The following is a 21,460-nucleotide window of genomic DNA, read 5'->3' on the forward strand; positions in this document are numbered from 1 at the left end:
AGTGATGTAGCCAATCTCTAGGAAGAAAAAGTGGTCAAGAAAGAAATACATGGGAGAATGAAGGGAGCAATCAGCCAAAACCACAGTTAGGATTACAATGTTGCCCATGAGAGTCACCATATAGATGACCAAAAATACCCCAAAAAGAAGATACTGAAGGCCGTGAAGATCCCCAAAACCCAAAAGGATAAGTTCTGAAATCTGAGTCATATTTTCTTCAGCGCTAGCCATGACTTGGACCTAAAAAAATAAAAAAGAAAAACGAAAAGAAAAGAAATATAAAGAATGACCATTGATCAAATTCTATTTTTAGAAAAAAATGAAACTGCTTAGAGGCATCATACATATCAAGCATAACTGGCTTCTTTCTGGATGTTCAAGATTTTTAATTAATAAATTTGATCACAGTCCCCCAGAGGCCATTTGGAAAGTTCATCTTTGACTTCAATTATCCCTTCATATATAGAATGTATAGGCCCTTGAAACTATGATTATGACACATGAAGATGCACATTTTTCCTGCTATTTATTTTTGAAAAAATAGTGAGAAAATATTCTATCTTTGGAGATCTTACTCTGGTTGTTTCTATTGCTGCTAGAGGTGTTATCATCAGCAATGAATATTCTGAATGACTTACCTGTAAATTGTATAAAGTCTATGATCAAATTTGTTTCCTGTTTCAGAAATTCCATACCAATTAAATAATATGAATTGAATTTCAAATGTTGAAGGATGTTTAATTCTTAAAAGGCATAATGACATGAGGGTGAACTAGTGATGGTAGGGATATGGTATGGTATACTAGAGACATACCTGAATTCAAATTCCAGCTCTGCCACTGAATGATGTGTGCCTTTGAGTAAGTCACATCACTTATCTGACAGTTTCCTCATCTTTAGAACAGCATATTAATTCTATGTAACATGATTTGCACAATCACTGGTCCATATTAGGCATTTAATACATTCATTCATCCATTCGACAACACTTATTGAGTGCCTACTCTATGCCAAACTCTGAAAGGTGCTTAGAATAAAATGGTGAAAAAGTCAAGAATTTTTTAACAAGTCAGGGGTACTCTCTACATCTCATGGAGTTAACATTTTAGTAGGAAAGAAAGACTAAAAACAAGTAAAGAGACCCATAAAATAATTTTGAGTTGTCCACTATGAATGTAAAAAATAAGGACCCAAAATAGGAATATGCCATATGTATGTGTGTTTAGGAGAGGGTTACTTTGGTTGGTGTGGTCAAGAAAATGCTAAAACATTGAGACCTAAAAAAATGGGAAGGAGATAGTCATGCAAGATTTGGGAGTGAGGGGTGGGAGAAAGTATTCTAGGCAGAGGGAACAGGCCTTAAGCAAGGAATGATTTAGAGTGTTAGAAAAACTGAAATTGAAAAATACATATATATGGTTTAGGGGGAGTTGGAGAGAGAGAGAGAGAGACACAGAGAGAGAAACAGAGTCAGAGACACAGAGAGAGAGAGAGAGAGGGAAACAGAGACAGAGACACAGAGACACAGAGAGAAAGAGATGAAGAAGAGACGAGTAGAAAAATAGGAAAGGGCCAGGTCATATATGTCCTTGTAGGCCATGCTATGCCATGTAGACGTTAAATACGGTAGGAATTCATTGGAGGAGTTTAAGCAGCATTGTGATCAAATTTACACCTTATAATCACTTTTTACACTGTGTAATTAATGAATTAGAGTGAGAACTTCATGGGTAGATTAAGACAGTTAAGAGATTATTTCAGTGGACCAAGTGAGAGATGATAGTAAACCTGAATAAAGTGGTTGCAAAAAAGTTGGAGGGAAGACAGGGTCAAGATACATTTTGGAGGTAGAAATGCCAGGGCTTTCTAATAAATTAGATGTGAGGAGTGATAAAAAGTGAACTGTCAAAGATTACTCCTGGGTTTCTGGTTTGAGCAACTGTTCCCATTTACTTTGATGGTGATAATGTGGAGGGAAGTTTAGGGGAAAGTTCAGTGTGGAGGTGTTAAGTTTAAGATGTTTGTTTATGAGAATTCTGAGTGGAGAGGAGAAGCGGACAGCTGGATTTGAGAGTATGTAGCCCACATGAGAAGGCTGGAGTAGAATATAAATTTAGGAATCATCAGCATATAGATAATATTCAAAGCCACATAATGGACAAGGTGACCTGCAGAGAGATTATGGATACACAAGAATGTACTATGCTGAGCTTTAAGACCCTCTTTCTTGGGCTTCCCTGGTGGCGCAGTGGTTGAGAATCTGCCTGCCAATGCAGGGGACACGGGTTCGAGCCCTGGTCTGGGAAGATCCCACATGCCGCGGAGCAACTGGGCCCGTGAGCCATAACTACTGAGCCTGCGCGTCTGGAGCCTGTGCTCCGCAACAAGAGAGGCCGCGACAGTGAGAGGCCCGCGCACCGCGATGAAGAGTGGCCCCCGCTCGCCGCAACTGGAGAAAGCCCTCACACAGAAACGAAGATCCAACACAGCCAAAAATAAAAAAAAAAAAAAAAAAAAAAAACCCTCTTTCTCTTAGGCCTGACAGAAGGAAAAGTAAGAAAAAGAGATTGAAAAGGAGTCAGTGAGGTAGGATGTAAAGTGGGAGGAAATACAATAAGAGAAGCCATGTTTGAAGAAAGTTATTGATTGTGTTAAAAGCTGTTATAAGGTTGAGATGAAGACACAGAATAGTCTCTTATGTTTCGTTACATGGATAATAGATTCAGTAAAGTGGTGTAGACTGAAGAGGAACAGAAAAATTGAGTGTAACTATAGAGAGATGAGCATTGACTTTCCCTTTTGCATGCTGATCAGAATGATCCAGCATAGAGGGGTTGTTGATGATATATTAGTAAATGAGGAGCTAATTTTAAGAGTGAAATCTTTTATAAAGTGAGAAAGGATGGGATACAGAGCACAAGTGGAGGGGTTCACCTTTGGTAAGGGCATGGACACTTCATCTTTTTAACAAGAGGAAGGCTAGAGAAAATAGATGCAGTTGTAGTTAAGTTGATACATCTAATCTTAGGAAGATGGTGCAGTTTGCTTCTAATGGTTTCCATTTTCTCAAGGAAGTAGGAGAAGATGTTATCATGCAAAAGTGAGGGTAAAGGAAGACATATGGGAGGTTTGAGGGCAGGGGAAATATAATAAAATAGTCATATCTGCAAATGAGAATGCTATCCTTCTAGAAGAAACACTAAAATTTCCAGGCAGTATTGAGTGGCAATTTGATTTTTGAGAGCATAAGTTTAAGGTGTAACCACACGGCTTTCTTGCATGATCTTCACTAGCAATGTTTAGCTGCTAGAGTGGAGTAGGCAAATAGTTGGTTTCAATCAGGTTTGGAGTTTGACAAATGAAAACAATGGAAGAAAAGAGGGGCAAGAGAGTTAGGGAATATTTGTAAAAAAAAGTTGTAATGAAGGACTATATGATAAGTGTTGTCTCTCCCATTTCCTTCTGCTGCTTATTAAAGACAGAAAGGACATTAAAACTGTCATTTGACCAACCCTTTAATTTTTTGACTAAAAAAGAAAATTCAGGCAGGTAAATTGTCTTTCTTAGGATCTAGATCTAGTTAGTAACAGAGCAGGAAATGACACCCAGGTCTTATTTTCCGGTTCTTGCTCCTTCCATTATAGCATGCTCTTATACTTTTTGCTTTCTTTTTGTCTCTCTTCAGTGTCCAGCCCTTAATGTGTAATATATAAGTACCTGAAGAAAGACTTACCTTCAGTTTAGTAACTTATGTGTCGGGAGCTTAATGATTTTCAAAGAACTTTCAGATCCATCATTATTTTTAATCTTCCCAAAAATCTTGTGAGGTATGTGGGAGTAGGTCTTTGATTCGTCTCATCTGATTTTTCAGATACGAAAACTGAGTATGATGATTACTATACTACAAATTGTATTTGCATTTCAATTATGGCTCTTTTTTTTTTGGAGGTAAAAAGTTAATCTTATGTATGTTGATATAAGTGTGAATTTACAAGATGCTAATCATATCATGAGCCAAGAGTTTTTGTTTAGTAACTGGATGATAGGAGTCATATGGAGATTGCCATCATCTGAGCTGAACAACAAATACCAGAAACTGAGGTAGCTTTCCATGATGGACATGTAACAAAAAACCTGCTTTAGGAAAAAGGGGTTTGGAAGGTAGGATGAAGTAAACTATTTCAGATCTCTGGTGGGTGTCCAGCAAAAGTAGTACCTTCTTAGAAGAGAGAGAAGGTATTTCAGGCAGAGGGAATAATGTGGAAAAATGTCCAGTTACCTGAGAACCATGTTGGCCATTGATTTCAGAAAGATTGTTTGAGCAAAATGAGTAGGGGGCTGAGGACAGAAAAGGGGGGGAGCACATACATTTTTGGAGAAAGAAATACCAAAAAAATTTTTTTAATGGGTTAAAGTGGGAGAAACAAAGAGAGTGATATCATAGAGTCCAAGGAAGGAAAGGAGCCATCAGAATTGTTAGTAAAGAAGGAGCCATGAATATTGGAGTGCTGTGACAAGAATCCTGACAGTACTGAGACAGGGAGGTAAAAAGTAAAAACAACAAATGTAGACTATTATTTCAAGACTGTTGGTGAAGTAAAGGAGAGGGAGAGAGAGCCAAAATAAAGTAGAGGTAGAAGAGAGAGAGAGGATTGAGAGAAGATATTCTTGTTCATTCTTGATTTTGCTTTTTAGTAAAGGATAAACTTGATCAAGATTCTAGGTGAAGAGTCTAAGTCCAGAGAGAAGTAAATATGAAAGACATGCGAAGGGATGACTGATGGAGTAAGGAGGGTTAGAGGGGATGGGATGGGGAAATATACAAGTGGAGGCATTATCTTTAGACAAGAAAGAACGATCATCTTTTAGAAGAGGAGAAGGGGGTAAAGATGGGTGTGGATAGTGATTATCAAGATAATTACCTCATCTTTTTCCTTCCACTTGAGTTTGGAAACTTAAGCCATCCTTAGATGGCTACGATGAGCCCATGGTAGAGATGTTCATTTTGCTTCCTCAGAGCCTGTCTTCTTGTTCCATCTGCATATGTGGAGCCCAAAATACTTAGCAGAAACCAAAGTGGATTGCTAAGACACGTAGCTGGTTTGCTGTACCACTACTATATCGTTTGACCAGGAATAGATCCAGCAACATCATGACAGACACGATATTATATGTCCTTTAAAAAGATCCGACAGGGCCTTAAGAATCATAGCTTTCCAACCTTTCCTTTTATATCTGCACAATTATACTTTTCTCCCTAACTTCCCTGGAACCCACCAAGCTTCCAAAAAGAAGAACTAAGAGTACTTCACCCTAAAGGCTCTTTTAGTTTTCAGGTGGTTGTAACCAAAGCGTTTTTAGCTCCTGCAGTGACCTCCTTTGGGTTTAGAAAGAGCACAATACTTGCCTATTTATCCATGTTTTAAACACTCCTACAACCTTCTGCAAGCAGGGATTGGTAGATACAGTTCAAATAAGAAAACCAATTATCTTTAAGTTTGGCTCCCAGGGGAGCTTTGCTTTTTAATTGAGAGATCAATGTTGGATTCTCATGACATCCTGAACTTCCATTCAGTGACTGCTGACTAATAGTGTGAAATTGGAAATTGGAGTATCTGACATGTCACATGGGTCAGAGCCACGATCCATTTAGGCCAGCCTCCAGAGGCTGCTGAAAGCACCAAGCAATAGCTTGGAGAGGGTACAATGTGAAAAAGTACTGAAATGAGTGACAGAAAATCTAGGTTCTAGACTTGGATCTCCTGCTGCATGTGCAATCTGGTGTGTCATTTATCTTTACTAAATCCCAGGTTTTCCTACTTTGAATGCAAGCGATAATCCCTGCCCTGCTGACCTCACAGAGTTGCTGTGGGACTCAAATGATGTACGGGAAACCCTTTATCAACTAGAAATCTATATGATCCATAGTAATATCATATTTGAGGAGTGTGTTAATGATGTCGCTGATCATAGAAGTTGAGGATAGTTTTGTCTTTAAGTTCAAAGATATCTGGACCCTAAAACTGGAAGTAAAACTCTTACTTTTTTTACATCATTAAATACAGCCTGAAAACATCTAAATCCCTTCCCCCAAAGCCTTCAGTCAACTTTAAATGAATTTTACATTCTAATTAAAAGCACAACTGTTAGAGTTTGGTTTTTATAATCGAATTAAAAGTCCTCTTACACAAGCTGCCAGAGGTAGTTTTTAAAACCAGTTACCTTGCCATTTTTCCATCCTTGGTAGACAGATTGCATCTGGCCTCCTGAGTAAGTTTTGTCAATGCAGGTTCATCTGCTTTCCAGGCTATATAGAAAAGAGTTGTTTGGGGTAGTAAAACCTCTTCGTATAGCAGTTAGTGAGGCCTCTTCCATTTCTTTGATGACTTTGTGAAGCATCATACAAAACAGAGCACTTGTAGAGATATGACCATTTCTTCTGTTATCCCAGGCCATCATCATTGTCACCATCTGGTTACAGAGTTCACAAACAATGCCTGGCCCCTCCTTTGTGTCAGTCAGTACTCTAAATGCTGGGAATATAAAGGTGAAGAAAGGCTGGGAAGCTGAATCCATGACTTAGGAACTCAACGACTAGTGGAAATGACAGACATGTAAACAAAGCAGTGGAACTGCAACATGATAAATGCAACAAAAGGACTCTGTATAACATGTAGATGTAGCACAGAGAAAGGAGTTGTGGGATGGGGGAAATAGTAACAGTGAAGGTCCATTGAAGGACCTGCCATTTGTTTGGGGATTTTTTGGTTTATTTTCTTCCAAAGCACTTTTTCATCTATCATTTCATTAATCTTTATAATGCATTGGGTTTTGAAGGATGAATAGAAGTCTTCTGAGCCAATAAGTGGGTGGAGTTTCAGTCAGAGGGAATAGCATGCGCCAGTAAAGAGTGACAGTAGAGAAGCCTGGAGAAGGAGGCAGACACAGAAGATGGCGGGCCCTGTACACCATCCTAAAGAGTGTGGACTTTATCCTGAGGTCAATGAGAAGGGTTTTTAAATAGGGAAGTGATGTACTCATGTTTGTGTTTTAGAAAAGCTATATACTTTGGGTGGATATGCAAATAAACTAGAGGCAAAGGAGGAGACTCAAGACAGGAAGTCCAATGAAGAGGCTGTTACTTCAATTCAGGAAAGAATGATGGTTATTGGAAAAGGAGAGGAGGCAATGGCTTCAGGCAATAGTAACATCACTGTCTTTATCACTAAGACCATCTTGTCCCTTCATCGTTATTCAACTTTATCAAAAGTAATTTGTGGAAGAAAATAATTTTTCTAAGTATTTGCAAACATATGAATGGATCATAATCCTGAAGTTCACGTGTGACTTAGTTATTTGGTGTCAACTCACATTTCCCATAGAAACAACAGCAGTCCTAAATCTCTGGCCATCCCAGAGAAATCGATTTAAAGTACAAAGTACTTGAAAAGCTTTATGTTTGCAGTGAAATATAGTTGTTCTCTAATAGCATTTGTCACATGAATAAACGAAAGAATGAAGGAATAAATGTATTAATATAATTTACTAACACAGGCGAAAGTCTGTATTAGGTATTATCAGAGGTACAAAGACGTCTCAGATGTAGCTCTTGGCCTTGAGGGAAATGAAAAAAATGCTTCAGCTGGACAGCTCACCAAAGTGACACCTCCTCTCTAATTGCCAGCATGCTCGTCACTAAGGCTCAGCAGGAAGTTTTATTAAAAGAAAATTCAATAAATGTTACATAATCGTCAATACACAAAGAGTACTAACCTAAGAATCACACAAGGTGTTGGGTCTTTGATTTTAAGCTCATGAATTTTTCAAAAATGAAGTTTAATGAACAATACATAATTTGCACATGGTGAATAATTAAAACAGTATAACTAATCCTCCCTCCAATTCCAGACAACAGTCCCTCTCTCCAGAGGCAACTACTATAAATTGTGGGTGCTTCAAGGAATTTTATGTGTTTATACCAGCATTTATATACATTTACATTTTTTCATACTTACACAAAAGTGATTGCACAATCCATAATAATTTCACAGAGCTTTTTAATTTAATATATTTTGGAGATCTTTCTGTATCTGCATGCACAGATCAATCTCATTCATTTTAACATTTACATTCTGCCCTGGCATATGAATAAGCCATTATTTATTTATTTTTGTTACAGAGCTTGTTTTCTAAGAAATAAAAACATTATAGATACGATGAAAATTCTTTTTGTCCCCAATCCCATTTCTCGTGAGCCCCAGAGGCATCCACTATGCTAAAGTTGCTGTGTGCCCTCCATGTTCAAGTTTTTATCCTACTATATATGAATGTATCTATAAATAATACGTGATAATATTTTGTATATTTTAAATTTCACACAAATGGCATAACATTTTGCAACTTGCTTCCCCCCAACCCCCTCCACTTCACATTTGTTTCTTCAGACCTACCCTTGTTGATAGTTGTAGTTTTCATTCACTCATTGTTGATTTATCTTGCTCCTAGTTATACTGAACACTGTGGGTTTGTTGGCTTTTCCTTGTAGGCTATAAATAAAAGTCCTGCAGTTGGAATTATTTTTCTCAAATCCTTGCTTTGACTTTGCACTGGATAGATTAATAAAAGGATGGAAGATTCTTATAAATTGAAAACCTGGAAACTTTTTGGTATAGAAAAGGATGGACATTTATGTTAATAAATTTTAGCCAGTACAAACAATATTGCAATAAATATTCTTGAATATGTTTTTTGTATTTCTTTAAGGTACCTAGGAGTTGAATTGCAGGCTCGGAGTATATTCATATTTTCATATTTACTAGGTATGACCAAATTGCTCTCTAAAGTGGATGTGCAAATACATATTCCCTCAAGTAGCATAAACAGTTATGTTTCCTCACATTCTTGCCTGCATTTGGTATTAGCAGATATTTTTATTTGTGGTAATCTGATGTAATAGTATCTCTGTGCTAATTTAATTTGCATTTCCCTGCTTATTAGTGAGGATAAAAGAATGTTTTCATCTTTTTACTGGCCATTCAGGTTTTCTCTTTTGTGCATCGTCCAATAATATTTTGTCCATTGTTAATTTGGATTGTTGTTTAATAAATGTAGTCCTTTATGGAATCCATATCTGTCTGTTATATATTTGTTGCAAATATCTTCTCCAAGTCTGTCACTTGCCTATTAACTTTGTTTATTGCAATGTCTTATAGCATAGAAAGATGGAAGGTTTTATTTTTTTGATGTGGTTAAATTTATCAATCATTTACAATTTGTACTTTTCGTGCCTTATTCAAAAAATCCTTTCCTACCCCAATATCATTAATATATTATTCTAAAATTCTTTTAAATTTTAAAAGTTTTTTTAAAAACATTGTTATTGAGTCCATCTTGAATTTATTTCTATATATGATGAAATATAGGAAATTAATTTTATTTGTTCCAATATGATTAAGCAATTGTTTCTACACCACTTACTGAATAGCCCCTCATTTCATCTCATGATCTACAATGTCAGTTCTGTCACATACCAAGGTCCCTTATACAGCTGACCCTTGAACAACATGGGTTTGAATTGCACAGGTCTACTTATATGTGGATTTTTTCCAACAGTAAATACTACAGTACTACATTATCCGTGGTTGAATCCACAGACGTGGAACCAGGGATACGAAGGAACTGTGTGTATATGAAGGGTCGACTGTAAATTATACATGGATTTTCGACTGCAAGGAGGGTTGATGTCCCTAACCCATGCATTGTTCAAAGGTCAACTGTATTCTCAGCTTTGTGTCTGGGTCTCCCTTTTCTCCAACTGATCTGTTTTCCTCTCTCTACGCAAATACTACGCTGTTTTAATTACTATAGTTTTCTAAGTCTTGATATCTGTAGGATAAGTACTTCCTATCTATTCTTCTTCATAATTGTCCTGGATATTCTTGGTTTCTTAATTTTTCATATGAATTTTAGAATCAACTTGTTAAGTTTCATGAAAAATCCTGTTGGAACGTTGTTTGGAATTGCCTTGAACTGATAGGTTAATTTTTGGAATTGTGGACATCTTTAAGTTAATGAATTGCTGTATATGTAAAAATGGTATAAATCTCCTCTGATTAAAGTCTTCTTTTAAGTCCTTCAGTAGTGCTTACAATATTTTCCATAAAAATAATGGGCATCTTTTGTTACAGTTTTACTTAGGTTAATAGTGTTGCTTGTTATTATGAATGGTAGCTTTATTTTAACTAGTTTTATCTTTTTATTTTATTTTTTTAATTTAATTAATTAATTTATTTATTTTTAACATCTTTATTGGAGTATAATTGCTTTACAATGGTGTGTTAGTTTCTGCTTTATAACAAAGTGAATCAGTTACACATATATGTATGTTCCCATATCTCTTCCCTCTTGCGTCTCCCTCCCTCCCACCCTCACTATCCCACCCCTCTAGGTGGTCACAAACACCGAGCTGATCTCCCTGTGCTATGCGGCTGCTTCCCACTAGCTATCTATTTTACGTTTGGTAGTGTACATACGTCCATGCCACTCTCTCACTTTGTCACAGCTTACGCTTCTCCCTCCCCATATTCTCAAGTCCATTCTCTAGTAGGTCTGTGTCTTTATTCCCATCTTGCCCCTAGGTCCTTTATGACCTTTTTTTTTTTCTTCTTAGATTCCATATATATGTGTTAGCATACGGTATTTGTTTTTCTCTTTCTGACTTACTTCACTCTGTATGACAGACTCTAGGTCCATCCACCTCACTACAAATAACTCAATTTCGTTTCTTTTTATGGCTGAGTAATATTCCATTGTATATATGTGCCACATCTTCTTTATCCATTCATCTGTTGATGGATGCTTAGGTTGCTTCCACGTCCTGGCTATTGTAAATAGAGCTGCAATGAACATTTTGGTACATGATTCTTTTTGAATTATGGTTTTCTCAGGGTATATGCCCAGTAGTGGGAGAGATTACTACAAGCAACTCTATGCCAATAAAATGGACAACCTGGAAGAAATGGACAAATTCTTAGAAATGCACAAACTTCCAAGACTGAACCAGGAAGAAATAGAAAATATAAACACACCAATCACAAGCACTGAAATTGAGACTGTGATTAAAAACCTTCCAAGAAACAAAAGCCCAGGACCAGATGGCTTCACAGGCGAATTCTATCAAACATTTAGAGAAGAGCTAACACCCATCCTTCTCAAACTCTTCCAAAATATAGCAGAGGGAGGAACACTCCCAAACTCATTCTACGAGGCCACCATCACCCTGATACCAAAACCAGACAAAGATGTCACAAAGAAAGAAAGCTACAGGCCAATATCACTGATGAACATAGATGCAAAAATCCTCGACAAAATACTAGCAAACAGAATCCAACAGCACATTAAAAGGATCATACACCATGATCAAGTGGGGTTTATCCCAGGAATGCAAGGATTCTTCAATATACACAAATCAATCAATGTGATACACCATATTAACAAATTGAAGGAGAAAAACCATATGATCATCTCAATCGATGCAGAGAAAGCTTTCGACAAAATTCAACAACCATTTATGATAAAAACCCTCCAGAAAGTAGGCATAGAGGGAACTTTCCTCAACATAATAAAGGCCGTATATGACAAACCCACAGACAACATTGTCCTCAATGGTGAAAAACTGAAACAATTTCCACTAAGATCAGGAACAAGACAAGGTGGCCCACTCTCACCACTATTATTCAACATAGTTTTGGAAGTTTTAGCCACAGCAATCAGAGAAGAAAAAGAAATAAAAGGAAACCAAATCGGAAAAGAATTAAAGCTGTCACTGTTTGCAGATGACATGATACTATACATAGAGAATCCTAAAGAGGCTACCAGAAAACTACTAGAGCTAATCAATGAATTTGGTAAAGTAACAGGATACAAAATTAATGCACAGAAATCTCTGGCATTCCTATGCACTAATGATGAAAAATCTGAAAGTGAAATTAAGAAAACACTCCCATTTACCATTGCAACAAAAAAAATAAAATATCTAGGAATAAAGCTACCAAAGGAGACAAAAGACCTGTATGCAGAAAATTATAAGACACTGATGAGAGAAATTACAGATGATACAAACAGAGGGAGAGATATACCATGTTCTTGGATTGGAAGAATCAACATTGTGAAAATGACTCTACTACCCAAAGCAATCTACAGATTCAATGCAATCCCTATCAAACTACCACCGGCAGTTTTCACAGAACTAGAACAAAAAATTTCACAATTTGTATGGAAACACAAAAGACCCCGAATAGCCAAAGCAATCTTGAGAATGAAAAATGGAGCTGGAGAAATCAGGCTCCCTGACTTCAGACTGTACTACAAAGCTACAGTAATCAAGACAGTATGGTACTGGCACAAAAACAGAAACATAGATCAATGGAACAGGATAGAAAGCCCAGAGATAAACCCACGCACATATGGTCACCTTATCTTTGATAAAGGAGGCAAGCATATACAGTGGAGAAAAGACACCCTCTTCAATAAGTGGTGCTGGGAAAACTGGACAGGTACATGTAATAGTATGAAATTAGAACACTCCCTAACACCATACACAAAAATAAACTCAAAATGGATTAAAGACCTAAATGTAAGGCCAGACACTATCAAACTCTTAGAGGAAAACATAGGCAGAACACTCTATGACATAAATCACAGCAAGATCCTTTTTGATCCACCTCCTAGAGAAATGGAAATAAAAACAAAAATAAACAAATGGAACCTAATGAAACTTAAAAGCTTTTGCACAGCAAAGGAAACCATAAACAAGATGAGAAGACAACCCTCAGAATGGGAGAAAATATTTGCAAATGGAGCAAGTGACAAAGGATTAATCTCCAAAATTTACAAGCAGCTCATGAGCTCAATATCAAAAAAACAAACAACCCAATCCAAAAATGGGCAGAAGACCTGAATAGACATTTCTCCATAGAAGATATACAGATTGCCAACAAACACATGAAAGAATGCTCAACATCTTTAATCATTAGAGAAATGCAAATTGAAACTACAAGGAGATATCATCTCACACCAGTCAGAATGGCCATCATCAAAAATCTACAAACAATAAATGCTGGAGAGGGTGTGGAGAAAAGGGAACCCTCTTGCACTGTTGGTAGGAATGTAACTTGATACAGCCACTATGGAGAACAGTATGGAGGTTCCTTAAAAATCTAAAAATAGAACTACCACACGACTTAACTAGTTTTATTGAGGTATAATTTACAAACAATCAAATTCACCAATTATGTGATGAGTTTTGGCAAATGTATACAGTTGTGCAATGGTCACTACAATCAAGATGTGGAACATTTTCATCACTCCAAAAAGTTTCCTCATGCCCCTTGAAATAAATCTCTTCCACTCACACTGGGTCCCTGGCAACTGCTGATATATTTCTTTTCACAATAGTTTGTCTTTTTCTAGAATTTTATATAAGTGGAATTATTATATATGGTATATAGGCCTTTGTGCCTGACTTCTTTTACCCAGCATAATGTTTTTCAGATTCACCCATGTTTTTGTTTATATCAGTAGTTTCCTTTTTATTGCTGAGTAGTATTCTATTGTATGGATGTACCACAGTATATCCATTCACCAGCTCATGGTTGTGTCCATCTTTTGGCTGTAATGAATAAAGCTATTATAAACATTCACATGACAAGTCTTTGTGTGGACCTGTTCTCATTTCTGTTGGATAAATTCCTAGGGTGGGGTTGCTGGGTCATATAATACGTGTATGTTTAACTTCATAAAAATTGCCAATCTGTTTTATAAAATGGCTATACCATTTTTGCATTTCCACCAACAATATATGCAAAGTTCTGAGAGTTGTCCCACATCCTTAACAACACTTGATGTTATCAGTTTTCTTCATTTTATCCAGTGAATGGTAACTATTAAAAAATTCTATTTTCTAATTGTTTTTGCTACTGTATAAGATTATTATTGAGTTTCTAAAAATATCTTCTTTGCAACAATATTTATGAAAACCCTTAATACTTAAAATAATTTGTCTGAAAATTCTCTTTGGTTTTCTATGTAACCAATCAGGTAGTCTATGAATAATGATACTTTCTTCCATTCCAGTGCTTAAATCTATTTCTATTCTTTGTCTTATTGAATTGACAGTGATCTCTCCAATGCAATGTTAAATAGTAATTTGGAATGCAGTTATCCTTATCTTGTTCATGGCTCTGATGAAAATGTTTCTAAAGCTTCTACATTAATCATAATGTTTATTGTAGGTTTTTGGTAGCTATCATTGTCAGATTAAACTTTTCCCTCTATTTTGATTTGTTTCAAGGGTTTTTTTTTCCATAGAGAGTGGTTGGATTTCATTTAATTTTTTAAATCTATTGAGATGAATGCATATTATTTTCTCTTTAATCAGCTTAAGTAATGACTTGTAGTAATGGATTTTCTAAGGTTAGACTATCATTTAATGCCTGAAAACAAGCCCATTTGATTGTATAGTATTATTTTTATACATTTGTTGAGTTCAATTAATGAATATTTTAATTAGGACTTTTGAGATTTTTATCAAATTATATGAGATTGGCATATAATTTTTGGTCTTTTAAACAAGCTTGTCTGGTTTTGGTTTCAAGGTTTTACTAACCTCATAAAATGGATTGGGTAGATTTTCCTGTTTTTTCTGTTCTCTGGAATATTTTATATAATGTAGAGATTTCCTGTTCTGTGATAGTTTGATGTACCTTACCTGTGAAAGAATGTGGGATTGGTGCCTTTGTTGGCAGAGAGGTTGGCTACTGATTGAACTTCTTCAGTGTCTAATGGCCTACTCATGTTTTCAACTTATTCTTGAATAAAATTTTGTTAATTTGGATTTTTCTACAGAATTTCTCATCTCATCAACGTTTTTATATTTATTGGCATAAAATATTTCATAACATACTCATTACTGTAAAAATCTAAAATGTTTAGTAATATCCCTATTATCATTGCTCATATTCATTATTCAGGTCTTGATTCTTTTTTACTTTTTCAATCTTATCAGAATACTGTGTATTTTATTAAGCTTTTAACAAATTAGGTTTTGGGTTTATTAAGCATTTTTATTTTTGTTTCCTATTTCATTAATTTCTGTTTTGATATTTCTTTCCTTTCTTTTTCTTTCTTCTGATTCGCTTCACAATTCTTTTCTAACTTTTTGAGTTGAATGCTTAACATATTAACATTCAGCTATTTTGTTTCATATTGCATACATCACATTTTCTTATATCACATCAGTTACACTCTACAATTTGATATATGTCATTCAATAATAATTGTGTGTAATTTTAATTAAAATTCTTCTTTATTCCATTTAGAAGGATTTTTGTTTAAATGTATGGGGGTTTGGGGGGTATTTTTTATTAACTTCTATTTTATTGCATTTTTATGAGAATGTTATTAATATTATATTGCTTATTTAGAATTTGAGACTTGCTTTGATACTTGACTTGTGTTCCAGTTTTGTAAATCTTTCAAATGTGACTGAAAATAATGTGTATCCTATATTTTGGGGGCCCAGGACTTGATATGTATGTGTGTTTGTGTATTAACTCAAACTTCATAATTGTGCTGTTTAATATCATATATTCTTCCGTATCTGCTTTATCAGTTTCTGAGAAGGGTGTTTTAAAATTTCCCTTCTAGTAATAAGGATCTGTCAATTTTTCTCTTGTTCTGTCAAATTGTTTCATCTTTCAGAGCCCCAGTTTCTCTGTCTGTAAAATGCAATGAGAAATTGTGTGTAAAACAATAAGTTCTGGGATTGTAGGCACTCAATCATCCAGAGGTGCTCTTGCTTGGTTGTTAGTACTATTTTACATAATACTGATATTAGTAAATCCAAGCCCTGCCCTCGCAATAAGTTCTCAAGAGGGCTTAGTTTTGGAGGGTGAGGCACACTGTTCAGAATGAAGCCCAAACAAGGAATACTAAATCACGTTGATCAAGTCGTATTATCTAGGCAAGGCCAGTGACAATTAGGAGTCACCTCATTCACAAGGAAAAGCAGTTGCTTCTAGAATGTGCATCCCTTGGGAACTTTCTTCAAGTCACCAAAGGGACAATGGTCTCAGGGTGGAGTGAGCAATTATAGAGCAATGTAGGGACCAGACCTCAGTATCCTTCCTTCAGCTAAGCAGGGCTCCCCGGCATTGGAACCTCATGAAGTTCTTGAAGGAACATATGGCTACTGGTAAAGTCTTTAAAGATTCTAGACACTCCCAAGGATCCCTTTCTTAAAATATGTTTCTAAAGAAGTTTTGGCAGTTTTCCTATGAGAATTGCTGTTTTCTGCGTTATCTGAGCAAGAGGCTGAAGTGATTTTTGGGAAATCTCTCCTCCTCCTACCTGGGTCTAGTTTCAGGAGAAAGCCCTAAGAGCAGACCAGAGGGTGTGGTGACCCTCCACTCCCACCTGTACACTTTCTAAATGAATGGGATGGCAGGACATTTAAGGATATTTTCTTTCCTTCTTTACTCCCTTCTTCCTTCCCTCCCTCCCTCCCTTCCTTCTTTCTTTCCTCCCGTTCTTCCTTATCTTTATTTCTTTCTTCCCTCTGTGTCTCAGATGTGTTAAGCAAGGGCTCAATCCAAAGAAAATGTGTTGCTACTGACTCAGTCTCCAGTGTTCATCTCTCAATGCCTTGATGCCACATGTATATAGCACAAACCTAGGATTTTAAAAAAGTGAAATGATCACTCTAATAAAGGTTGGAAAAGTAGTTTAACATGAAGGCTCTAAAATCAGACAGACCTGAGTTCAAAATTCTGACTCTATCCCATACTGTCTGTGTATGTGTAACTGAGCAAGCCACAAATCCTCTGATACTCCTGATAAAGTCAGGATAAAATCACGTTGTTGAACCCATGGAATATACAACACCAAGATGAACCCTGATATAAACTATGAACTTTGGGTGATTATGATGTGTCAATGTAGGTTCATCAATTGAAACAAATGTACCACTCCGGTGGGGAATGTTAATAATGGGGGAGGCTATGCATATGTAGGGGCAGAGGATATATGAGGACTTTCTGTACTTTTCCTTGAATTTTGCTGTGTACCTAAAACTGCTCTAAAAAATAAAGTCTTAATTTAAAAAAAATTTAAATCAGTTTGTTGTGAGGATTAAATGAGATAATCTATGGATTTATCATAGTGTCTGGCATTTGCTAGGCTCACAATAAATGCTAGCTCCCTATTCCCTTCTTAAACTCATATCTATTTAACTCTGCCCTGCTTTGAGCTCCACATAAACCCTCTTCAGCTACAGGCACATATTTGTTCACCCAATGAGCGCTTGCTTTGCACAGCTCACTATTACTGGGAAAGTCAAATACAGATGTCATCCATTTTCCCAAAGAACTGTAATCTGGATGGAATACAACACACACACATCAAATCAATAGAAAGCAATGTATTTGCAAATGCTGAGTTATAATGCTGGGGTGGGGGGCGCGGGCAGAGGCATAAGAAAAGGTCAAACGGGAAGTAAATACTGGAGGGGAGGTAGACTATTGAAAAAGGAAAGGAGGGGGTGAATTAGTAATACCCCTCTGGCTTTTCAGAGGGTTCAGAAGTAGACACAAATGCCTATGGCAAAGCCCAGTGAAAAGTTCTTATTCTTCCCATGAACAACATTTCATTAATGCCAACTTGGCTCCAGGCACTGAGGTGGTTACATAGGTATGAGACACCTTGTTCTTCCCCTACAAGGCATACAATCTAGTAGAGGAAGCAAGATATGGGTATAAGAAAAATGGAATAGAATAAGGTAGTATAGGAGTATAGGATGATTGCATGCTGTAATCATTGGTTCTAAAGTTCCAAGGAAGGGGTGAACACTTTTGGTCAGCTCAGGAGGAAGGTCTTGATTAAAAATATGGGGAGTATCTTTCACTGCTGAAAAGTGAGGGTGTTTTGAATGAAGAAAATAGTAAGTGCAAAGGGGAGGATATGAAGTATGGGGAAGGGAAGAGGGGTTGTGAAAGATAAAGTTTGAGAGGTAAGATTCTGATTGTGGGGGATCTGTAAGTTAAAGGATTTGGACTTTATTCCGAGGACAATGAAAAGCCATTGAAGAGTTTAAAGTAGAACAGTGGATGTAGTCAGACTTCTGCTTAGAGTAATCATAAGGCAGCAGTGTGGAGGATAAATTGGTCAGGGCAAGCCTGGAGGAAGTGAGACCAGTTAGGAGGCTACTGCAATAGTCCAGGCAAATGATAAAATAGAGAAAAGTCTGCTCTAGGACAGAGGCATTCCCAATAAGGAAGGTGTCAGAAAACAAGATCCTCCTCTAGGTCTGGCTGCCTTTAGACTTGAAGCGACTACACTAGGTCACACTTGTTTAGACCTTGCCCAAACCTAACTGGACGACAAGTTTTGAGTCAGGAAGTAATTCCCTGATAGCTTCTTGTAATCATGGCCTCACATTTGTTGGTCGTCTGGCTAATCTGAGTAGTGTGGACTGTAGACAGAGAACAGAGTAAAGCTAGAGTAAAGTTTTATGGAGGTCTTGGCCTCCATAAAATATGATTCTTACCACAACTGTAAGTATTCACCCACTCAAAGCCATCTTGGGTCAATTTAGGGAAATCAGAGCTCTATTTAGAACTTCCTCACGTATGGTAGTAAGGAATTGTTTAGATGTTAGCAAGACCTACAAAGAAGGTATATCCGCCCTACCCAAACATCACCCCATTTTGTCAATAACCTTTGCTTCTAAATTTGCCTTCTACCCTGTTCCAGCCAAACCAGCCTTTTATGCATCTAGATTCTATTATCTCAGCCTTTGATTCCAAGATCTCCTCATTCCCTTCACTACTCATCCATTCTTACCACTCCTCACTCTTCATAGATTTTATTCAAACCACCCACCTCTTCCTAGAGGCTCTCTTATGAACCCAATCCATTCTGCTTCCTTTGCCTTGAGTCCCAGCCTCACAGCTTATATCCCTTGGTGCTTATTGATAGGCACCCCAGTAATACAGGAGGTGATATAACAGAATGGAAAGGACATAAGCTCTTTGGACTAAGAGACCCGGATTCAACTCCTGTATTAACCATTAATTAGCTGTGTTACCTTGAGTGAGTTACTTAATGCTTTTTAGCTATAGTATTCTCATCTGTAAAATGGGAGCAACAATAGTACCTATATCACAGAGTTCTTAGGAGGATTATGAGGTAACTGATTTGGCATTTATCACATAGAAAGGACTCAATAAATGTCAATTTAAATGAAAAGTCATAGTTCAGTTGCCTTTTGGGTGGGATCTTCTGTCTTCCATAAATTAATTGAAAGATGCCAAAAGTTAGTGACCATAGATTTCTTCCTTGTTATCCCTCTCCACCCCTGCATCTGGTATAGGGCTCTGTATACAACGTGTTCATTAATTTAATGACCAGATCAGGCATAATACAAAGCCACAGATAAAGAATTGGCTATGGGAAAGGGAGTGGGTCTTAGGGGACAGAAACTAATATAAATTTGAGAGACCAGATTTACCAGAAAGGGAAAAAATTCGGAAACCTTGGACCCTGAAGGTTAATAGAGAGGGCGGCATCTTGCCTTATGCAGAGACAGTGTAATGTAGTAGAAAGGGAGTTTCAGAGTCAGGCAGTCCTGAATTGAAATCTAGTTTCCACTGCATTCAAGCTATATGACCTTGGACAAATCTCCAAATCACTCAGGGCCTCAGTTTCCTCATCTGTAAAATTAAAATAATAATATTTGACTTCCAGAGTTGTGGAGAGGATTCAAGGTCTAACCTATTTAAAATTCCTAGAATAATGCTTGAGACATGGTTGGTGGCCAAAAATACATCACCTACCTCTTCTTCCCTTCTCTGTCCTTCCTTTATTGCATTGAACATCATGGAAATCTGGGTATGGGGAGGGGGAAGAATTGTGAGGTCTTCTTGAGAACATTCCCAACTGTTTCCTTCACATCTTTGTTCCTCAGACTATAGATCATGGGGTTGAGCATGGGGATGACCACTGTGTAAAATACAGAGACCAGCCTTTCCCTGCCTAGTAAGTACTCAGAGGTTGGGCACAAGTAAATGAATACCGTGGTTCCATAGTACAAACTGACATCAGTCAGGTGGGATGCACAAGTGGAGAATGTCTTGTGTTTGCCCTGGGCTGAGGGGATTCTTATAATAACCATGAAGACACATGTGTAGGAGACCAGGACTACTGTCAGGGACACAGACACATTAAAACCACCACAAACAAACAGGAGAAGCTGAAGGACCTGTGTGTCAGAACAGGAGAGTTTTAAAAGGGGAGAAATATCACAGAAGTAATGAGTGATGACATGGGACTTACAGAAGGTCAGATGAAAGGTTGTGCTAGTGAGGAGCACTGTGTTCATTAGGCCCACTGCATAGCTGGCAGCCACTAGCTGCAAATAGAACCTTGGGGACATGAGGATATGGTAGAGCAGAGGACTGCAGATGGCCACATAGTGGTCATAGGCCATGGAGGCCAAGAGGAAGAACCCAGTGACAGCAAAGATCACAAAGCAGCTTGTCTGGACCACACAACCAGAGAAGGAGATGGTTTGGCAACCAGAGAAAAACCTCATCAACATTTTGGGGACAGTGATGGAAGAATAACAGAAATCAATAAAGGACAGGTTGCTGAAGAAGAAATACATGGGAGTGTGGAGTCGGGAGCTCACCACAATGAGAACAAGGAGGCCCAGGTTTCCAACTACTGTGACTGCATAGATGAGGAAGAAGAGGGCAAGGAGGATGGGCTGAAGCTGAAGCTCATTGGTGAAGCCCACAAGGAAGAATTCGCTCAAGTCACTGGCATTGCCTGCTCCCATTGGGCCACTGCAGGTCTGTGGGAGGGATATGCATGACAATAGGGAGACGTGTACAGCTCAAGTCCTTAAACAGAGACCTGTAGGATCTGGTCCTGGCTACCTAGGACATGACACACACAGTTGTGTGTGTCAACTGTGACAAATACTTCGTCCTGGCTCACTTATTTCTTGCTACCCTCCAGCCTATTGTATACAACGTTTAAAGGTATGAGGATGGAATTTGAAGTCAGAAGAATGGTTCTTAATCTCAAATTTTGCCATTTATTTTCTCTGTGACCTTGGGGGAGTGTCTTAACCTCTCTGAGTCTTCTTTGTAAACAGGGATAAAATACCAATCTTGTAAGACTGGTTGTAAGGACTAAAGGTGATGGTAGGTGTATGTAAAATATCTAGCAAGGCATGGGAAGAAAGCAGGTACTCAGTGAATCCTAATTTTCTTCCTCCTTCTACATACTTCTTCTTCCCAGCACCGAACCTGTCCTCAGCTAAAGTTTAGCCTGAATATAAAGTCAAGGACACAAATCTTAGACATGGGAGGGACTCTACAAACTTACTAGTTCTTTCATT

The 21,460-nt window shown here is 37.4% G+C and overlaps 1 protein-coding gene and 1 long non-coding RNA gene across 2 annotated transcripts in view; both read right to left on the reverse strand.

Annotated features, from left to right (window-relative positions):
• LOC133081542 (uncharacterized) overlaps positions 1-21,460 on the reverse strand; it is a 135,863-nt gene that overhangs the window by 58,889 nt on the left and 55,514 nt on the right. The window lies entirely within an intron of this gene.
• On the reverse strand, positions 19,931-20,893 carry LOC133082645 (olfactory receptor 5T17-like). The gene has a single exon (XM_061179312.1). It carries the CDS (start codon positions 20,891-20,893, stop codon positions 19,931-19,933), a length of 963 nt encoding a protein of 320 aa, XP_061035295.1.

Source organism: Eubalaena glacialis, chromosome X (genome assembly GCF_028564815.1).
Source record: "Eubalaena glacialis isolate mEubGla1 chromosome X, mEubGla1.1.hap2.+ XY, whole genome shotgun sequence".
Taxonomy (NCBI): Eukaryota; Metazoa; Chordata; class Mammalia; order Artiodactyla; family Balaenidae; genus Eubalaena; species Eubalaena glacialis.